Source organism: Sorex araneus, chromosome 2 (genome assembly GCF_027595985.1).
Source record: "Sorex araneus isolate mSorAra2 chromosome 2, mSorAra2.pri, whole genome shotgun sequence".
NCBI lineage: Eukaryota > Metazoa > Chordata > Mammalia > Eulipotyphla > Soricidae > Sorex > Sorex araneus.
In genome coordinates, this window is record NC_073303.1 from 33,971,290 (window position 1) to 33,987,330 (window position 16,041).

The 16,041-nt window shown below is 39.9% G+C and overlaps 1 protein-coding gene across 1 annotated transcript; it reads left to right on the forward strand.

The window, feature by feature from the left end:
• Window positions 1-593: 593 nt before the first annotated feature.
• On the forward strand, window positions 594-1,526 carry LOC105943393 (olfactory receptor 5V1). Its single transcript, XM_012935248.2, has one exon. It carries the CDS (start codon window positions 594-596, stop codon window positions 1,524-1,526), a length of 933 nt encoding a protein of 310 aa, XP_012790702.2.
• Window positions 1,527-16,041: the final 14,515 nt, after the last annotated feature.

Sequence of the window (16,041 nt, forward strand, 5' to 3'; positions counted from 1 at the left end):
GTGGTGTGAGGTATGAGATGTCCAGGAATGTGTTTACTCGTAGGTAAGGCTCGGCCCAAGCGTGTGGAGAGCAGCCATGAGCATGGCAGTGGTTGAGTTCTGGAGGTTTTCAGCTGCCAGGGCTGGGTCCCTTGGGGTGGAGAGGGGCCTTATCCATCCCTCTCCGGGGTGACACGAATGAAACAGTCTGGCCCGGGGCCCGGCGGCATGGCTATGGCAGTGCCGTTTTATGTTCTCTCCCGAGGGAGGAGGGCAATGAGTCCTGTGATTTTATTTCTAATTTAAAACCATCTTTAAAACCATTTTATTGCATTTAAGTATGCAATAAAACCATATTGCATACTTCAAAGACTTTATTTACAATGGAAACATTTGGCATATTGAAATATGTGGTCAGAAATTGATTTCAATAATCAATAAAGCTATACTTTACAAAGAGCTTGTGTTCTTATGATTTGTAATCTGAGATAGTAGTAAATTTTATTTATAACACTTTTCCTTTCTTGTTTTGCAGACCTTTGGCACTGCACTATATGATTATTATAATTCGTGCATCTCTTTGCCTCCTACCCAAAAGAAAATCAGGCAAAGTCATGGAAGAAAAGAATCAGACCGCTCTTACTGAATTCATAATTATGGGATTCTCCAATCTAAACGGACTGGAGTTTTTGCTATTCACCATCTTCTTTCTGACTTATATAGGTACTTTGGGAGGAAATATATTCATTATTTTGGTCACTGTCCTTGAACCACATCTACATACACCCATGTATTATTTTCTAGGGAATTTGGCCTTTCTTGATATTGGATACACTACCACAAATATTCCCCAGATGATGGTGCATCTTTTATCTGAGAAGAAGAGCATTTCCTACATGGGATGCATAGCTCAACTTTTCGCATTCATTTTTTTTGTAGGATCAGAATGTCTCCTTTTGGCAGCAATGGCATATGATCGCTACATAGCGATCTGTAAACCTTTAAGGTATTCAGTTATTATGAAAAAGGTCCTATATAACCAGTTAGCAATCTCATGCTGGATAGGTGGTTTTCTCAATTCAGTGGTGCACACAGTTCTGACATTCCGCTTGCCGTTCTGTGGGAACAATAAGATTAATTATTTCTTTTGTGACATTCCTCCTTTACTAATTTTGTCTTGTGGAGACACTTCTGTCAATGAGCTAACACTGCTCTGTATTGGAGTTTTCATTGGATGGACCCCTTTCCTGTGTATAATCCTTTCTTACCTTTATATAATCTCCACCATTTTAAGGATTAAGTCCTCAGAGGGGAGACACAAAGCCTTTTCTACATGTGCTTCCCACCTTATCATTGTCCTTCTTTATTATGGCAGTGCGATTTTCACATATGTACGGCCAATCTCAACTTACTCACTAGAGAAAGACAGACTAATCTCAGTATTATACAGTGTCATTACCCCCATGCTTAATCCTCTTATATATACATTGAGGAATAAGGACATTAAAAAAGCTATGAAAGCTGTAAGAAGAAAATGGGTGTCATAACTTCCCTCTTTTGATATTTAATGTTCACTTACCTGTGGTTAATGATAATAGAATATTAACTTTCTTCATTAGTTATCTTGGAATATAAATTGCTTGCAATGTTGGGATAGATATTGAACAGTAGACATATTCAATAATAAATGTAATGTCTTGAATATTTACTAGTCATATATAAGCAACATTGACATTATTTTTGTTATTTTCCTCTTGGATTGGAGTGATAACACAGTGGGTAGTGTGTTTGCCTTGCATGTGGCCAACCTGGGTTCAATTCCTCCATCCCTCTCAAGAGCCCAGCAAGCTACTGAGAGTTGTCCGCCCACATGGCAGAGCCTGGCAAGCTACCTGTGGCATATTTAACATGCCAAAAACAGTAACAACAGATTTCACATTGGAGATGTTACTGGTGCCCGCTCAAACAAATCGATGAACAAAGGGACAACAGTGCTATGACAGTGCTACAGTGCTATTTTCCTCTTATTGATACTGTCTCCTTTTGAGTCCTTCATTCAGGGTAATGTCTCTACTTTATGCAAAGTGCATTTGATGGATATAAAACTGGTTATTTCATTCATCTTCATGTTCTTCATGATATTTAAGAAACATGAAAGATACACTTTTCATATGTACTTAATATACCTATTATATTTATGTTCTTGTTTCCCATGATTTTCTTTGTGGTTTTTACTTATTCAAGTATCATAATTCATAGACTATGTTCACATTGTATGCTATTATGGTTTGCTGTGTAAATTCTGATGAAATGGTGTGTTTTCTCCATATCTGTTAGAATTAATTTTAAGTTTTGCTCCCACTGTAAGAATTAACATGTACTTTGAAAAGAATGTAGTTCTAGAATCTCGACGTTACATTATGCAACTATGTAAATTTATATAATTTCTGTATCAAAGCTACAATATCCTAAATGATCTTTCAATTTTTAAAGTTGAATCACTGTGAGATATACAGTTGCAAAGTAGGTCATGATCGCGTTTCAGTCATCTCAGTCATACAATGTTCCAATGCCCATCCCTTCACCAGTGCACAGTTCTCACCACCATGTCTCCAGTTTCCTTATGGCGCACCTGACTGCGTCCCACCCTCACAGCCTGCCTCTATGGCAGACATTCTCTCTCTCTCTCTCTCTCCCCCCCCCCAGCCCACTCTCTTATTTTTCTTTTAGGCACTGTGATGTGCAATACCTTTACATGTATATCACATTGCCTCCTTTCAGCACTCAGATTGTTTCCAGAGTGATCATTTCCAACTATCATTGTCATAGTGTCCTTTCTCTGTCCTAACTTCCCTCCACCACCCCTTACTGGCATGTTTTCTACCATGGACCAGTCCTCCTGACCCTTGTTTCTACTATCTTTGGGTAGTATTCACGTACTATATTGCTTTTTTTTTAAAGGGGCGGGGGAATAGGGTTACACCTGGTCTCTCAGCTCCAGCATCTTATCCAGAGACCCACGACATACAATGCATCCTGCCTTTCTCCACTGGCATCGGTGAGCTCTGTTCTCTGAAGAAAGCCAAGATAGCCAGTCCTTGCCCAAATAGTCTGTGGTTTGTTTGGATGTCTCCGAAACTCAGATGGGCATTGAAGTGGTTGGCATGTAGAGCCTCTTCCCCTTACACTGTGTAGTAGCCAGTGGCATTGTGAGGGCTGCTCACCCAGATCTCACCCAGTTGAGAGTCTCTGTGTGGGCGATGACTTTCACTCCTGGCAGGATCTTTGCGGACTCTGTCAACAGCAGACTGTGTGGAGAACCTTGTTCCACCAATTGCACCCTGTCGTGTCACGGCGCCCTCATGTCCACATACATGGTAGTGGGGTCTGGACCTGCCATGCCCTGCAGGCAGATGGCCATGTTAACCCTGCAGCTGAAGGTGGTGCTCACAATGCGTGCAGGCAGACCCAGGTCCCTGAAGAGCTTGCAGAAGGATTGCGTCAGGGCGATTCGGGGCCGCTCCTCTGCAACCAACCGTGCATGTGCGCACACAGGACAGACTCACCCCCATTGACAGGCTCAGTGACAGACTCACTCACTCATTGCTGGGTCATATGCAAGTTCAATTTCTAATTTTTTGAAGAAAGTCCAGAAAGCTTGGACCATTTGGCATTCCTAGCAGCAGTGAATAAGAGTCTCTTTCTCCCTGCATTCATAGCAGGACCAGTTGTTCTTTTTGATGTATGCCAGTCTCTGAGGTATGACAGGATTGTCGTTTTTAAATAGCATTTCCCTAATAATTAGTGATAGAGCCCATTTTCACCTGTCTTTTGGCCATTTTATTTCTTCTTTGAGGAAGTTTCTGTTCACCTGTTCTCCCCATATTTTGATAAGGTTACATGTTTATTTCTTGTAAAGTTAAACCAGTGCCTTACATATTTTGGATATTAATCCCTTTTCAGATGAGTATTGAATAAATAAATTTTCCTATAAGTCGGCTGTCTTTGCATTCTAGTCGTTATTTCTTTTGGAGTGTAGAAGGTTCCTAGTTTAATGCTGTCCCCTTTGTTTATCTTTGCTTCCACTTGCTTGGTGAGTGGTGTTTCATCTTTGAAGATGTCTTTAGCTTCAAAGTCATGGAGAGATGGCTTACATTTGCCTCTATGTACCTTGTGGGTTCAGGTTTGATGTCAAAGTCTTTAATCCATTTTGACTTTGTTTTTGTGAATGGCATTACAAAGACATCTGGGTTTTTTATTTTGCCTGTAGCTGACCAGTTTCCCCAACATCACTTGTTGAAGAAGCTCTCCTTGCCCAACTTAATACTTTTTGCTCTTAGCCATAATGCCTAAAAGTAGAGAGAGTATGGGGAATATTGTCTGCCATAGAGGCAGGGGGAGGGTGGGAAAGGGGGGGTATACCTGGGATATTGGTGGTGGGGAATATGCACTGGTGGAGGGATGGGTGTTTGATCATTGTGAGATTGTAACCCAAACATGAAAGCTTGTAACTATCTCACGGTGATTCAATAAAATAAAAAAAAAACAACACTTTTTGCTCTTTTATCAAAGATTTACTGATCATTTACCTGAGCGTCTGTCTCAGGATATTCAAGTCTACTCCATTGATCTGAGGGCCTGTCTTTATTCAAATATCATACTGTTTTAATTACCACCACCATATAGCACGGTTTGAAGTTGGGGAAAGTGATGTCTTTATTTTTCTTTTTTTCCAAGAACTGCTTTAGCTATTTGTGTGTGTGTGTGTGGGGGGGAGATTATTGTTCCATATAAAATTTTGAAATGTTTGATGTATTTCTCTTAAAAATGACACAGGTATCATTTTAGGGACTCTGTTGAATTTGCGCAATGCTTTGTGGAGTGCTCCCATTTTGATGATATTAATCCTTCCAATACATGAGCTGGGGAAATGTCTCTATTTCCTTGCTTCCTTTTATTTCTTGAATTAAAATTTTATAATTTTTTTTTGTATAGGCATTTCACTCTTTAGTTAGGGTGATTCCGAGATACCTGATTTTGTGAACAGGATTGTTTTAAATATCTCTTTCTTCTCTTACATTATTTGTGTATAGGAAATCCATGGACTTTGGAGTATTGATTTTGTAATAACCTGCCACCTTATTACACAAATCTATTGTTTCTAGGAATGGAGTCTTTAACATTTTCTAAATATAGTATCATGTCATCTGCAAATAGTGAAAGCTTAACTTCTTCTGTTCCTATCTGGATGCCATAGATATTTTTTACTTGCCTAATTGCTATGGCAAGTGCTTTCAGTACCATACTGAATAGAAATGGCAAGAGTGGGCGAACTTGTCTTGTTCCTCTTCCTAAGTTAAGGGAAGACTTAAGTTTCTCTGAGTTGAATATAATGTTTGCCGTGGGCTTTTGGTCCGCACGGCAGAGCCTGGCAAGCTACCCATGGCATATTCAATATGCCAAAAACAGTAACAAGTCTCACAATGGAGACATTACTTGTGCCTGCTCGAGCACATTAATGAACACCTGGATGACAGTACTACAGTGCTACAGTGGGCTTTTGGTCAATGGCTTTGTCTACCACAAATAAACTTTAAGGAAAGTTTCCTCAATCTGCATTTTGTTGAGAGATTTTATTACACATGGGTGCTAGATCTTTTCAAATGCTGTCTCTGCATCTGCATCTATTGATATGTCCATTTGATTTAAATTTTTCTTTTATTGATATGTGATTGACATGTTGAAAGTATTTTTTAAAAAAAACAAGCGATATATGATTGACATGCATATGTTAGTACCATCTTTGCATTCACAGGACAAATTCTACTTGGCCATGGTATTTTCTACTAATAATAGGGTATCTTTTTATATAGTTCCACTTGTTTCTGTTGTCATTAATATTCCATCAGTAATCATATCACTGAAAACACTTCTGGGGTCAAAATGTGAAGCACTCTGCATATAGTTTCCTCAACATATTTTATGGAATCTGGTTAAATCTGAAGGTTTTTGACCCACATGGATTGACTTTTGTGCAGGGTGTAAGGTATAGATTCAGTTTCTTTCTTTACATGTAGCTATCAATCATTCTCAATACTATTTCTTAAACAGAATATATTTACTCCACCTATTGAACCTGGTTCCTTTATGTTACATAAATTCTCCATTTACCTAAAGGTTTATCAGTAAATGCTCAATTCTAACTTATTGGTCCGACAAACCATATTTATTTCAGCACCATGTTATTTTGATTACTATAGCTTTATAGGGCAGAGTCTCTTGCCCCCATACCTGGCTGTCTTCACCGGGGCTTCTCGGATGGGGTGAGTTGAGTTTCCCTCCCCGTCCTGAGCAGAGCCCCGGCAGCCAAAGACCTCTGGAACCCAGCCACAACCATGCTCAAGGCCCCTCTCCACATGTTCGGACGAGCCTCACGCATGAAGGAACCAACCGAGGAACCCAGGTGTGTGGGCTGAGATCTCCAAGCCTGCTCAGATCAGGACTGGGCCTCTTCCACCCAGATCCCCCATTTTCCAATAGCTAGGCGGTCACACCTAGAAACTGCCCCCGGAGCCATGTAATCCCATCAATGGCCAACATCCAGAGACTATAAAACCAAGCTCCTGGAAGCGGCCTCGAGACATCTTATAGCCTAGTTCTCCCTCTCGGAGAACCTGGCAAGCTACCAAGAGTTTCTTGCCCACATGGGAGAGCCTGGCAAGCTCTCTGTGGCATATTAATATGCCAAAACCAGTAATAATTATGGGACTCATTCTCCTGACCTTGATAGATCCTCCAATGCGGCACCATTGGGAAGGACGAGTAGAGAGGCTTCTAAAATCTCAGGGCTAGGATGAATGGAGATGTTACTGAGACTGCTCTAGAAAATCAATGATCAATGGGATGATGATGATGAGGAGGAGGAGGAGGAGGATGATGATGGGCATGATCATGATGATGATGATAGCTTTATAGTATAGTTTCAAGTTAGGAAATGCAATACTTAGAACTTTCTTATTTCTAAGAATTGCTTTGGCTATTTGGTGTGTTTTGTGCCTCCATAAAATTTTCATTAGTAACAATTTATAGGTCCGAGAAGAATGTCACAAAAAGTATTTATAGAAATTGCATTGAATCCATATAACAATTTTGGTAGGATAGTCATTCTGACATTGTTAGTTTCTCTAATTAATAAACACGAAATATTTATTTCCTGAGACTTTCTTCTGTTTTTTTCTTAAGAATTTGTATAAGTCTTTCATCTCTTTTTAATTTTGTTTTTATTTTGGGACCACTCTCAGCAATGCCTTTAAATAATTATTACAGGTTTAGTTTAATTACGACAAATGTTGCCAACTCTTGTTGATCAGAGAATGTTTCCATATCTGCCCCAAGTGTAAAGAACATCTTTATAAGGTAGTGGACACTAGACAGATTCTTTTTCATTCAGAACTTTGAATGTCATTACTGATTGGTTGGAGACCTTACCTGGCACAGACAGAAGGACAGGGACAGTAAAAGTGAATAAATAGAAGTTTATTTGCTCCCTAGGAAGGACTTACTTGGGTTGGGTCATGCTCTGGGGTGTCATTTTCAGGGAATGGTTTGCTCCAAGAGATCAGTTGGCAACTGGGAGTATGGGTAGAAGAGCAATTGATTGAAGGTGGTTCTGGAGACTTCTCGTACTCGTGCCTGGATGAATTTCAGGTGGCAGGGTGCTAAGATAAAAAGCAGACAGATTCTGAGTGAAAAGATATCCTAAAAATTAATGGTTCTACCTGTTGAGGATTGAACCAGACTGTTAGGCTTATTAAACTTTGTTTTAATCAAGCCCATCAGAGTACATTTGTTCAACCACTTTTCAGGACTGGTATCTGATTTCTACAGAGGGCAATTTGCAAAAACATAGTTTTCTCTCCACCTTAACTTTATTTTTTTTTAATTTTTTATTGAGTCACCATGTGGAAAGTTACAAAGTTTTCAGGTTTAAATCTCAGTTATACAATGCTCGAATACCCATCCCTTCACCAGTGCTCATATTCCACCACCAAGAATCCCAGTATAGCTCCACCCCACCCCCCACACCCCTAACCCCCCCACGCCCCTAGCCCCCCGCCCTTAGTCCCACCCACCTGTGTAACTAATAAATTTCACTTTACTTTCACTTTGATTGCATACAATATTTCAACAAAACTCACTATTATTGTTTGGAGAGTCTCTCCCCTAAAGTCAGACCTGCTGAAAAGGAAGCATTAGATAATTTGTTTTCCATTGCTGAGGATGAAGAGGTATGAGGTCGAGTGACCACACTTAGCGGCCTCTCAGTTTTGGGTTTCTGTATTTTAGTATTTTAGTAACTAAGTCTAGAGAGATATCTGCCAGAAGTTGCATCGTTGCCAACTTGTACTTCTCAATTACATTATATTCCACATATGAGTGCAATCTTTCTATGTCTGTCTCTTTCTTTCTGACTCATTTCACTCAACATGATACTTTCCATGTTGATCCATTTATATGCAAATTTCATGACTTCATGTTTTCTGACAGCTACATAGTATTCCATTGTGTAGATGTACCAGAGTTTCTTTAACCAGTCATCTATTTTGGGGCACTCTGGTTTTTTCCAGATTCTGGCTATTGTTAACAGTGCTGCAATGAACATAGAAATACATATGCCATCTCTACTATACCATTTTGCCCCTCCTGGATATATTACCAGGAGTGGTATTGCTGGGTCAAATGGAAGCTCAATTTCTAATTTTTTGAGAATCGTCCATATTGTTTTCCAAAAGGGCTGAACCAGTCGGCATTCCCACCAGCAGTGAAGAAGAGTCCCTTTCTCCCCGCATCCACGCCAACACCGGTTGCTTTTGTTTTTTGGGATGTGGGCCAGTCTCTGTGGTGTGAGATGATATCTCATGGTTGTTTTGATCTGCATTTCCCTGATGATTAGTGATGTGGAACCAAGAGCTGGTTCTTTTTTTTTTCTTATTTTTGGGTCACACCCTGCAATGCACAGGGGTTACTTCTGGCTCTGCACTCAAGAATTACTCCTGGCAGTGCTCGGGGGACCATATGGGATGCTGGAAGAGAGGGAGAGAGGGAAAGAGAGAGAAAAGAAAGGAAGGAGGGGGGCTGGAGCGAGAGCACAGCGGGTAGGGCATTTGCCTTGTACGCGGCCGACCCGGGTTCGATTTCCAGCATTCTTGGTTTCATTGATCTTTTCTATTTGGGATGAGGGGCCTTCCATCTTGCTAATTTCTGCTCTGAGTTTTATTATTTCTGTCCTCCTGCCTGGGTTTGTCTGCTTTTGTTGGTCGTTCTCCAAGATCTTAAGCTGTGAGGTTAGGTTACTTATGTGGGCTCGATCTTCCTTCCTGATGAATGCTTGTTGAGCTAAAAACTTTCCCCTTAACACAGCTTTTTCCATGTCCCATAAGTTCTGGTAACTTATGTCTTAATTTTAATTCATTTCTAGGAATCTTATGATTTCATCTTTGATTTCCTTTTAAGCCACTCATTATTCAGTAATGAGCTATTTAATTTCCAGCTGTCTGGTTTGGATTTTTGTTTCTGGTTGTGATTTACTACTATTTTCAGTGCATCATGGTCTTAAAAGATCGTTGATACAATCTCTATTCTCTTAATTTTATGGAGGTATGTTTTGTGGCCCATTGTGTGGTTTATCTTGGAGAATGTCCCATTCTTGAAAAGAATGTGTATTCAGCTTTCTGAGGATGAAGTGCCCTGTATATATCTACTAAGCCCCTTTCTCCCATTTCTTTTCCCAGATAAAGTATGCCCTTGCTAAGCTTGAGTATGATTGAGGTAATTAAGCAGTGTTGAAATCTCCCACTAGTATTGTGTTGCTATCGATGTCTTTCTTCAAGTCTACGAATAGTTGTTTTAAGTACTTTGCTGGTCCCTCATTAGGTGCATGTATATTTAGAAGTGTAAGTTCTTCCTGATGTACAGATCCCTTGATCAATAAGAAATGACTTTCACTGTCTCTTCTGACCTTCTGTCTGAAATCAATGTGTTCTTATGCCAGAATGGTCACCCCAGCTTTTTTGAGGGAGTTCTTTGCCTGTAGAATTATTCTCTAGCCTTTGACTTTTAACCTGTGTTTGCTCTGACTATTCAGATGTGTTTTTTGCAGGCAGCAGGAAGTTGGGTTCGATTTTCTTATCCATCCTGCCATTCTGTGACTTTTAATTGGTGCGTGTAGCCCATTGAAATTGAGAGAGACTATTGTTATGGGGGTTTGTCCCATTTTTCTGCTGAAGTTTTGTGTATTTGAGAGGCTTGTCTTGTCTTAAAGTAGCCCGTTTAGTTGTTCTTGTAACCATGGTTTTGAGTCTATGTAGTTCCTCAATTGTTGTTTGTCTGTAAAACTGTGTGTTGTAGGGACTGGAGTGATAGCACAGTGGGTAGGACGTTTGCCTTGCACGAGGCCGACTGGGGTTCTAATCCCAGCATCCTATATGGTTCTCTGAGTACTGCCAGGAGTAATTCCTGAGTGCAGAGCCAGGAATAACCCCTGTGCATCTCCGGGTGTGACCCAAAAAGCAAAAAAAGAAAACAAAACTGTGTGTTGTTTCTTCTGATATGAATGAGAGTCTATCTTGATCAAGTATATTTGGTGAGGCTTTTATTTCATTGAGATTTTTCACTATATCCCGTCACTGACTTTGGGCCCGGAGGGTTTCATCAGATAAGTTGGCTATAAATCTTAAGGATGCTCCTTTATAGGCAATTTCTTTCTTTGATCTTGGTGCTTTCAGAATTTTATCTCTGTTTATGGTTTTTGTCATTCTGATAAGGATGTGTCTTGGAGTATTTTTATTTGGGTTTCTTCTAGCTGGTATCCTTCGGGCCTCCTGAATCTGGTTACATGTGCTCTTCAGCTCTGGGAATGATTACAAATGACAGTTTCTTCTACACCGGGGTGTTCTTCCTGTCCCACTGGGACTCTAATGATTCTTATGTTATTCCTTTTGACTTCATCACGATTTTCTCTTGACATCTGTTGGTTCATTTCAAGGCTCTTTTCCATTGTCAGCTGTTATTCTGCTGCTGAGACCTTCTACTGAGTTTTCCATTTCACCCGACAAGATTTTTAGGCCTCATTTCTGCTTGTATTTTCATTTGCATTTCCTATTTCTGCTCTCATATCCTCTTGTATTTTATCTGCAGTGCATCTCATTGCTTTTTTGAGCTCCTTATACATCCTCAGCAGCTCTATTCTAAATTCCTATCTTATATAGCTCATTACTACTGTTTGATTCATCTGGGCTAGCAACTTCACTCACTAAGCCTGGTGAGTGTCTGTGTTGTTTTACATTATGACCTTTGCGTTTTGTAGTTCTTTTCCTTTGTGGTTTTGTATGATTTTGCTCCTGCAAAGTAGTGCTGTCTTTGTGTGTTACAGTGGGTTATGGATAGGTAAATAAATGCGAGGCCTGGTTTAACTAAGACATCCTATGTAGGGTATAGATGAAGTAACTTCTTCATGGGGACGTCCTCGCGTTTTTGTGTTTAGAGATTTTAAAGGTATGCTGTGAGGGGTATATCCAGGGGTGATGCTGGGGATCCACATACCTGGCTTGAGAAGTTAGATCGGTTTGTTGGGGGTGATGCCTGGCAGGGGAGGGCCTCTGAATATTGTTTTGATTTGCATTTCCCTAATCAAAGGTGATATGAGAATTTTTACATGACTATTAACCATCTATATGTCTTTAAAATTTTTTATTGAGAAACTATGGTTTATTTTTAGGCATACAAGTTTCAGCACCAGTCCCACCACCAAAGTCTGCTTTCCTCCGCCAGTGTTCCTAGGTTCCCTCCCCAGCCCTCCTCATCTTCCAGTTCCTCTCTTTGACAGGGACATTTTAAAGGTTGGTTATTGTGGTTTGGATTGCTTCCTTTCATTGTTATTGACTCTGTGGTTGATATAGAGCTATACTACTCCTCTACATCATCGATGTACATGAGACCCTAGACATTGTACATGACCCCATTATTTCCTGTGTACCTCTTTTAACCCACACCCATGATTTCTTTTCTTTTAAAATACTTTTAATTGAATCATTGTGAGATAGATCCTTACAAAGCTGCTTATAGTTAGGTTCAGTCATACAGTTTTCCAACATCCATCCCTCCACCAGTGTACTTTTTCCAGCACCAGTGTCTCCAGTTACCATTCTGTCACCTCCACCCCCCCCAAGTCTATCTCTCTGGCGGGTGCTTCTCTTGTTCTTGTCCTTGTTCTTTTTCTTCTTCTCCTCCTCCTCTTCTTTTTCTTTTTCTTCCTATTCCTCCTCTTCCTCTTCTTCCTCATTCTCCTCTTCCTCCTCCTCTTCTTCTTCTTCTCTTCTTCTTCTTCTTCTTCTTCTTCTTCTTCTTCTTCTTCTTCTTCTTCTTCTTCTTCTCCTCCTCCTCCTCCTCCTCCTCCTCCTCCTCCTCCTTCTTCTTCTTCTTCTTCTTCTTTCTTCTTCTTCTTCTTCTTCTTCTTCTTCTTCTTCTTCTTCTTCTTCTTCTTCTTCTTCTTCTTCTTCTTCTTCTTCTTCTTCTTCTTCTTCTTCTTCTTCTTCTTCTTCTTCTTCTTCTTCTTCTCCTCCTCCTCCTCCTTCTCCTTCTCCTTCTCCTTCTCCTTCTCCTTCTCCTTCTCCTTCTCCTTCTCCTTCTCCTTCTCCTTCTTCTTCAAAATCTCTAAGATCACACATAGTTGAAAATGGGCTACCGCCCCCCGGATTTCCTTGTTCTTCCAGAAACTTGGCAGTCACGCCCATGAACTGCCTCTGGCACCATATTAATTCGTTAACGACCATGATCCAGAGACTCACCAAAAAACTCAGAAGAGAGTAACAAGTTGTGGAGATGTCTCTGAACCCCAAAGTTACCATCCAGTTTAAAATTTAATTCTAGATATACCACCTTATTTAAAATATTTGAATTCATGGAGCAACATTTTATATTCTATGCCACTGATATACCAAGAGTAGCACTCCATATTTTATGGGTATAAAGTAGAAGGCAACCAATTTCATTTTATGCATATATATATATACATATATATTTGCACACAAGGCTCAACCTTTAACAACATGTTAGTAATTTCCTTTACAAGGGTGCAATGGCTCCAGGGTGAGATAGAACAATCTTCACACACTTTCCTCTAAGGAAAGTTTTTTGGATCATTTTTAGCAGATTATTCATAACAAGCAATACAAAATAAATTATTTAGGTTCTGCTTTGGGGCAAGATTTTGGGTGTCTGGGTGGAAAAATTCTAAATATGGTGGTGGGACAGTGTAATGGTGGTGGGATTGGTGTTGGAATATTGAGTGTAATAAATTATTGTGAACAATTTTATACCAATAAAATATTTTTTAAAAGCTGGCTTGGCTATTCAGGAAGTTTTATTATTTAATACAAATTTTACTAGAGTTTGTCTGTGTCTTTGAAAAAACTTGTAATTTTAATGAGTATTGCATTTAACCTACATAGTATCTTGGGTAGGATGGCCAATTTAACAATGATGACAGAGGACAAGCTTGTCTTCTGCCTGATCTCCTAAACATTGCCTAAACGTTAAGCTCTGTATATCATCTTCTCAAATCTTAATGATAATCAAACTGGATAGAGTATTATTGGAACATTGGGTTGTCTTTTTCCTCTCACCAGGAGCTTAGGTTTATTGAGCTACACCCACAACCGTGCCCCTGAGGCACACCCAAATCCATCAGGCACTAATAATCCTATATTGCTTTTTTCTTTCCTTTATGTCATTTGCATGGTTTATTAAGCAATGTCTTTTTTGTATGGACACAGAAAAACAGTTCATGCTATGTTTTGTAACATGAGAGTTAATTAACTCCAAAATAATATTTACTCCTGGGCATTTATATTTACTTGACTTAATCCTCAGTTGCCTTTAATTCCTAGCACTCCAAAAGCAGGGTCCTGATGGAGGGACTGTATGGACCCAGAGCAAGCTGTAAGCTACCCTTCATCGAAAGGACACAAACTAAGCACTATAAGTATAATAAATTAAGAGCACAGTCATGGAACAAACTCTGTCATGACCCAAAAAGAAGTAACTGAATAAGGACCCTGCTGGGGTTAGGAAAGACTAACCTGGCCTGAGGACGGTCTGGAATATATAGTGAGATGTCCCCAGGAAGAGCCAACCTTTAAATTTAATATATCTCTTATTCTGTTCAAAAAACATGACTAGAAATATTATAAGAAGTAAATTTATTGATTGTTTAAATGGATTGCTAGCTAAGGAAAGGAGAAAGCAATACACCCTGGACAGAATTCCACTCTTGAGCAGATCTCCTAGCAATCTGAACCCTCAGGTGAGATTTTGTCCTTGAGTTAATTTCTTAGAACATCCCCTGAAGGAGTGGCTTTACCTCTGTTTGTTGTTATGACAACGTTCAACCCCACCTATGTGTACTCCAACCTTCATGATTTGTTGTAAGAGGTAAGAGGGGACTAGGAGGAGGACTAGATGATGAAAATTACTGGATGTAGAGAACTATGAGACTACGATGAGACAAGGAAGAAAATGTAACAAGGTAGAGGACTTTGAGGTCTATGAGGGGACTAGGATGATGGAACTATAGTGACTGGGACTACAACCAAAACTACAGCTAGGATTGTGCTGCAAGGGGAGAGAACGGATTGTGCTGGAGATGAGAGAAAACTGACTACCAACAGCCTGGGGCCCTGTTTCTCCATTCCCTTGGTCCTTCATCCGTCCATTACCTGGGCCGTCCAGGGGAACAGCTCTCGGACACTGGACACTCAAGTTCCATGTGTGCCTGCGCTTTTCTTTTGAAACTCACAGAGTATATTTTTGTGAGGTGTACATCTTGTTGACTTTTTGTACTGTATTCTTTTATATTCTTCTGACTCCTAAAATCTCATTAGACAGACCTGTTGTACATCTTGTTGTCTTTCTTTTGTAAGTATGTTTCTTGTTCTTGCTGTTTTCAATATCCTATTTCTGTCTCTGAATTTGTCATCTTGAGTATAGTGTGTCCAGGAACTTTCCTAATTGAGTCTATTATCACCGGGACTTTCTTTGGCCTCTTGGATCTTTATATATCAAAGATATCAACATTTTGTCTGATATGTTGGCTGCAAATATTTTCTCCCATTCAGTAATCTGTCTTTTAGTTTTAGCCCATGTTTCTTTTGCCATGCAGAAACTCGATTTGATGTAGTCCTATTTGTTTATTTTTGATTATGCTGCCTTTTTCATTGGGCATTGTATCATTGAAGACCCATTGAGGTCCAAATCTTTGAGCTTCCTTCTGCTTATATTTTACTCAGTGCATTGTCTTGATTCTGGTCTGATCACTCAGGGCTTTTGATTCACTTAGATCTGACTTCTGTGTAAGGTGTGAGATGCGAATCCAGTTTTAATTTTTTGCACTGGTTATCCAGTTTTGCCAGCATATTTTGTGTAGGAGGCTGTCTTTGCTCCATTATATGCTTTCAGATCCTTTTTCAAGTATTATCTGACCATGTGAGTGTGGGTTTTTACTTAGATATTATATTACTACACATTGGTCAGAGAATCTGTTCTTATTCTAATACCATGCTGTTTTGAGCTCTATGGCTTTATAGTATAGATTAAACTTAGGTAATGATAGCCCCCCCCAAGTTCCTTATTTTTTATTATTGTTTTGGATAATATGGGTCTTGGGCTGGAGTGATAGCACAGTGGTTGGGCATTCGCCTTTCACGAGGCCAACCCGAGTTCGATTCCTCCGCCCCTCTAGGAGAGCCCGGCAAGCTACCGAGAGTATGGAGTCTGCACGGCAGAGCCTGGCAAGCTACCCATGCATATTGGATATGCCAAAAACAGTAACAGTAAGTCTCTCAATGAGAGACGTTACTGGTGCCTGCTCGAACAAATCGATGAGCAACGAGATGACAAGTGACAAGTGACAATAGGGGTCTTATGTGATTTTATACAAACTTCATTATGGACTGTTCTAAGAAGTTGCAAGAATGTAGTCTGAATTTGGGTAAGGATTGCATTGAA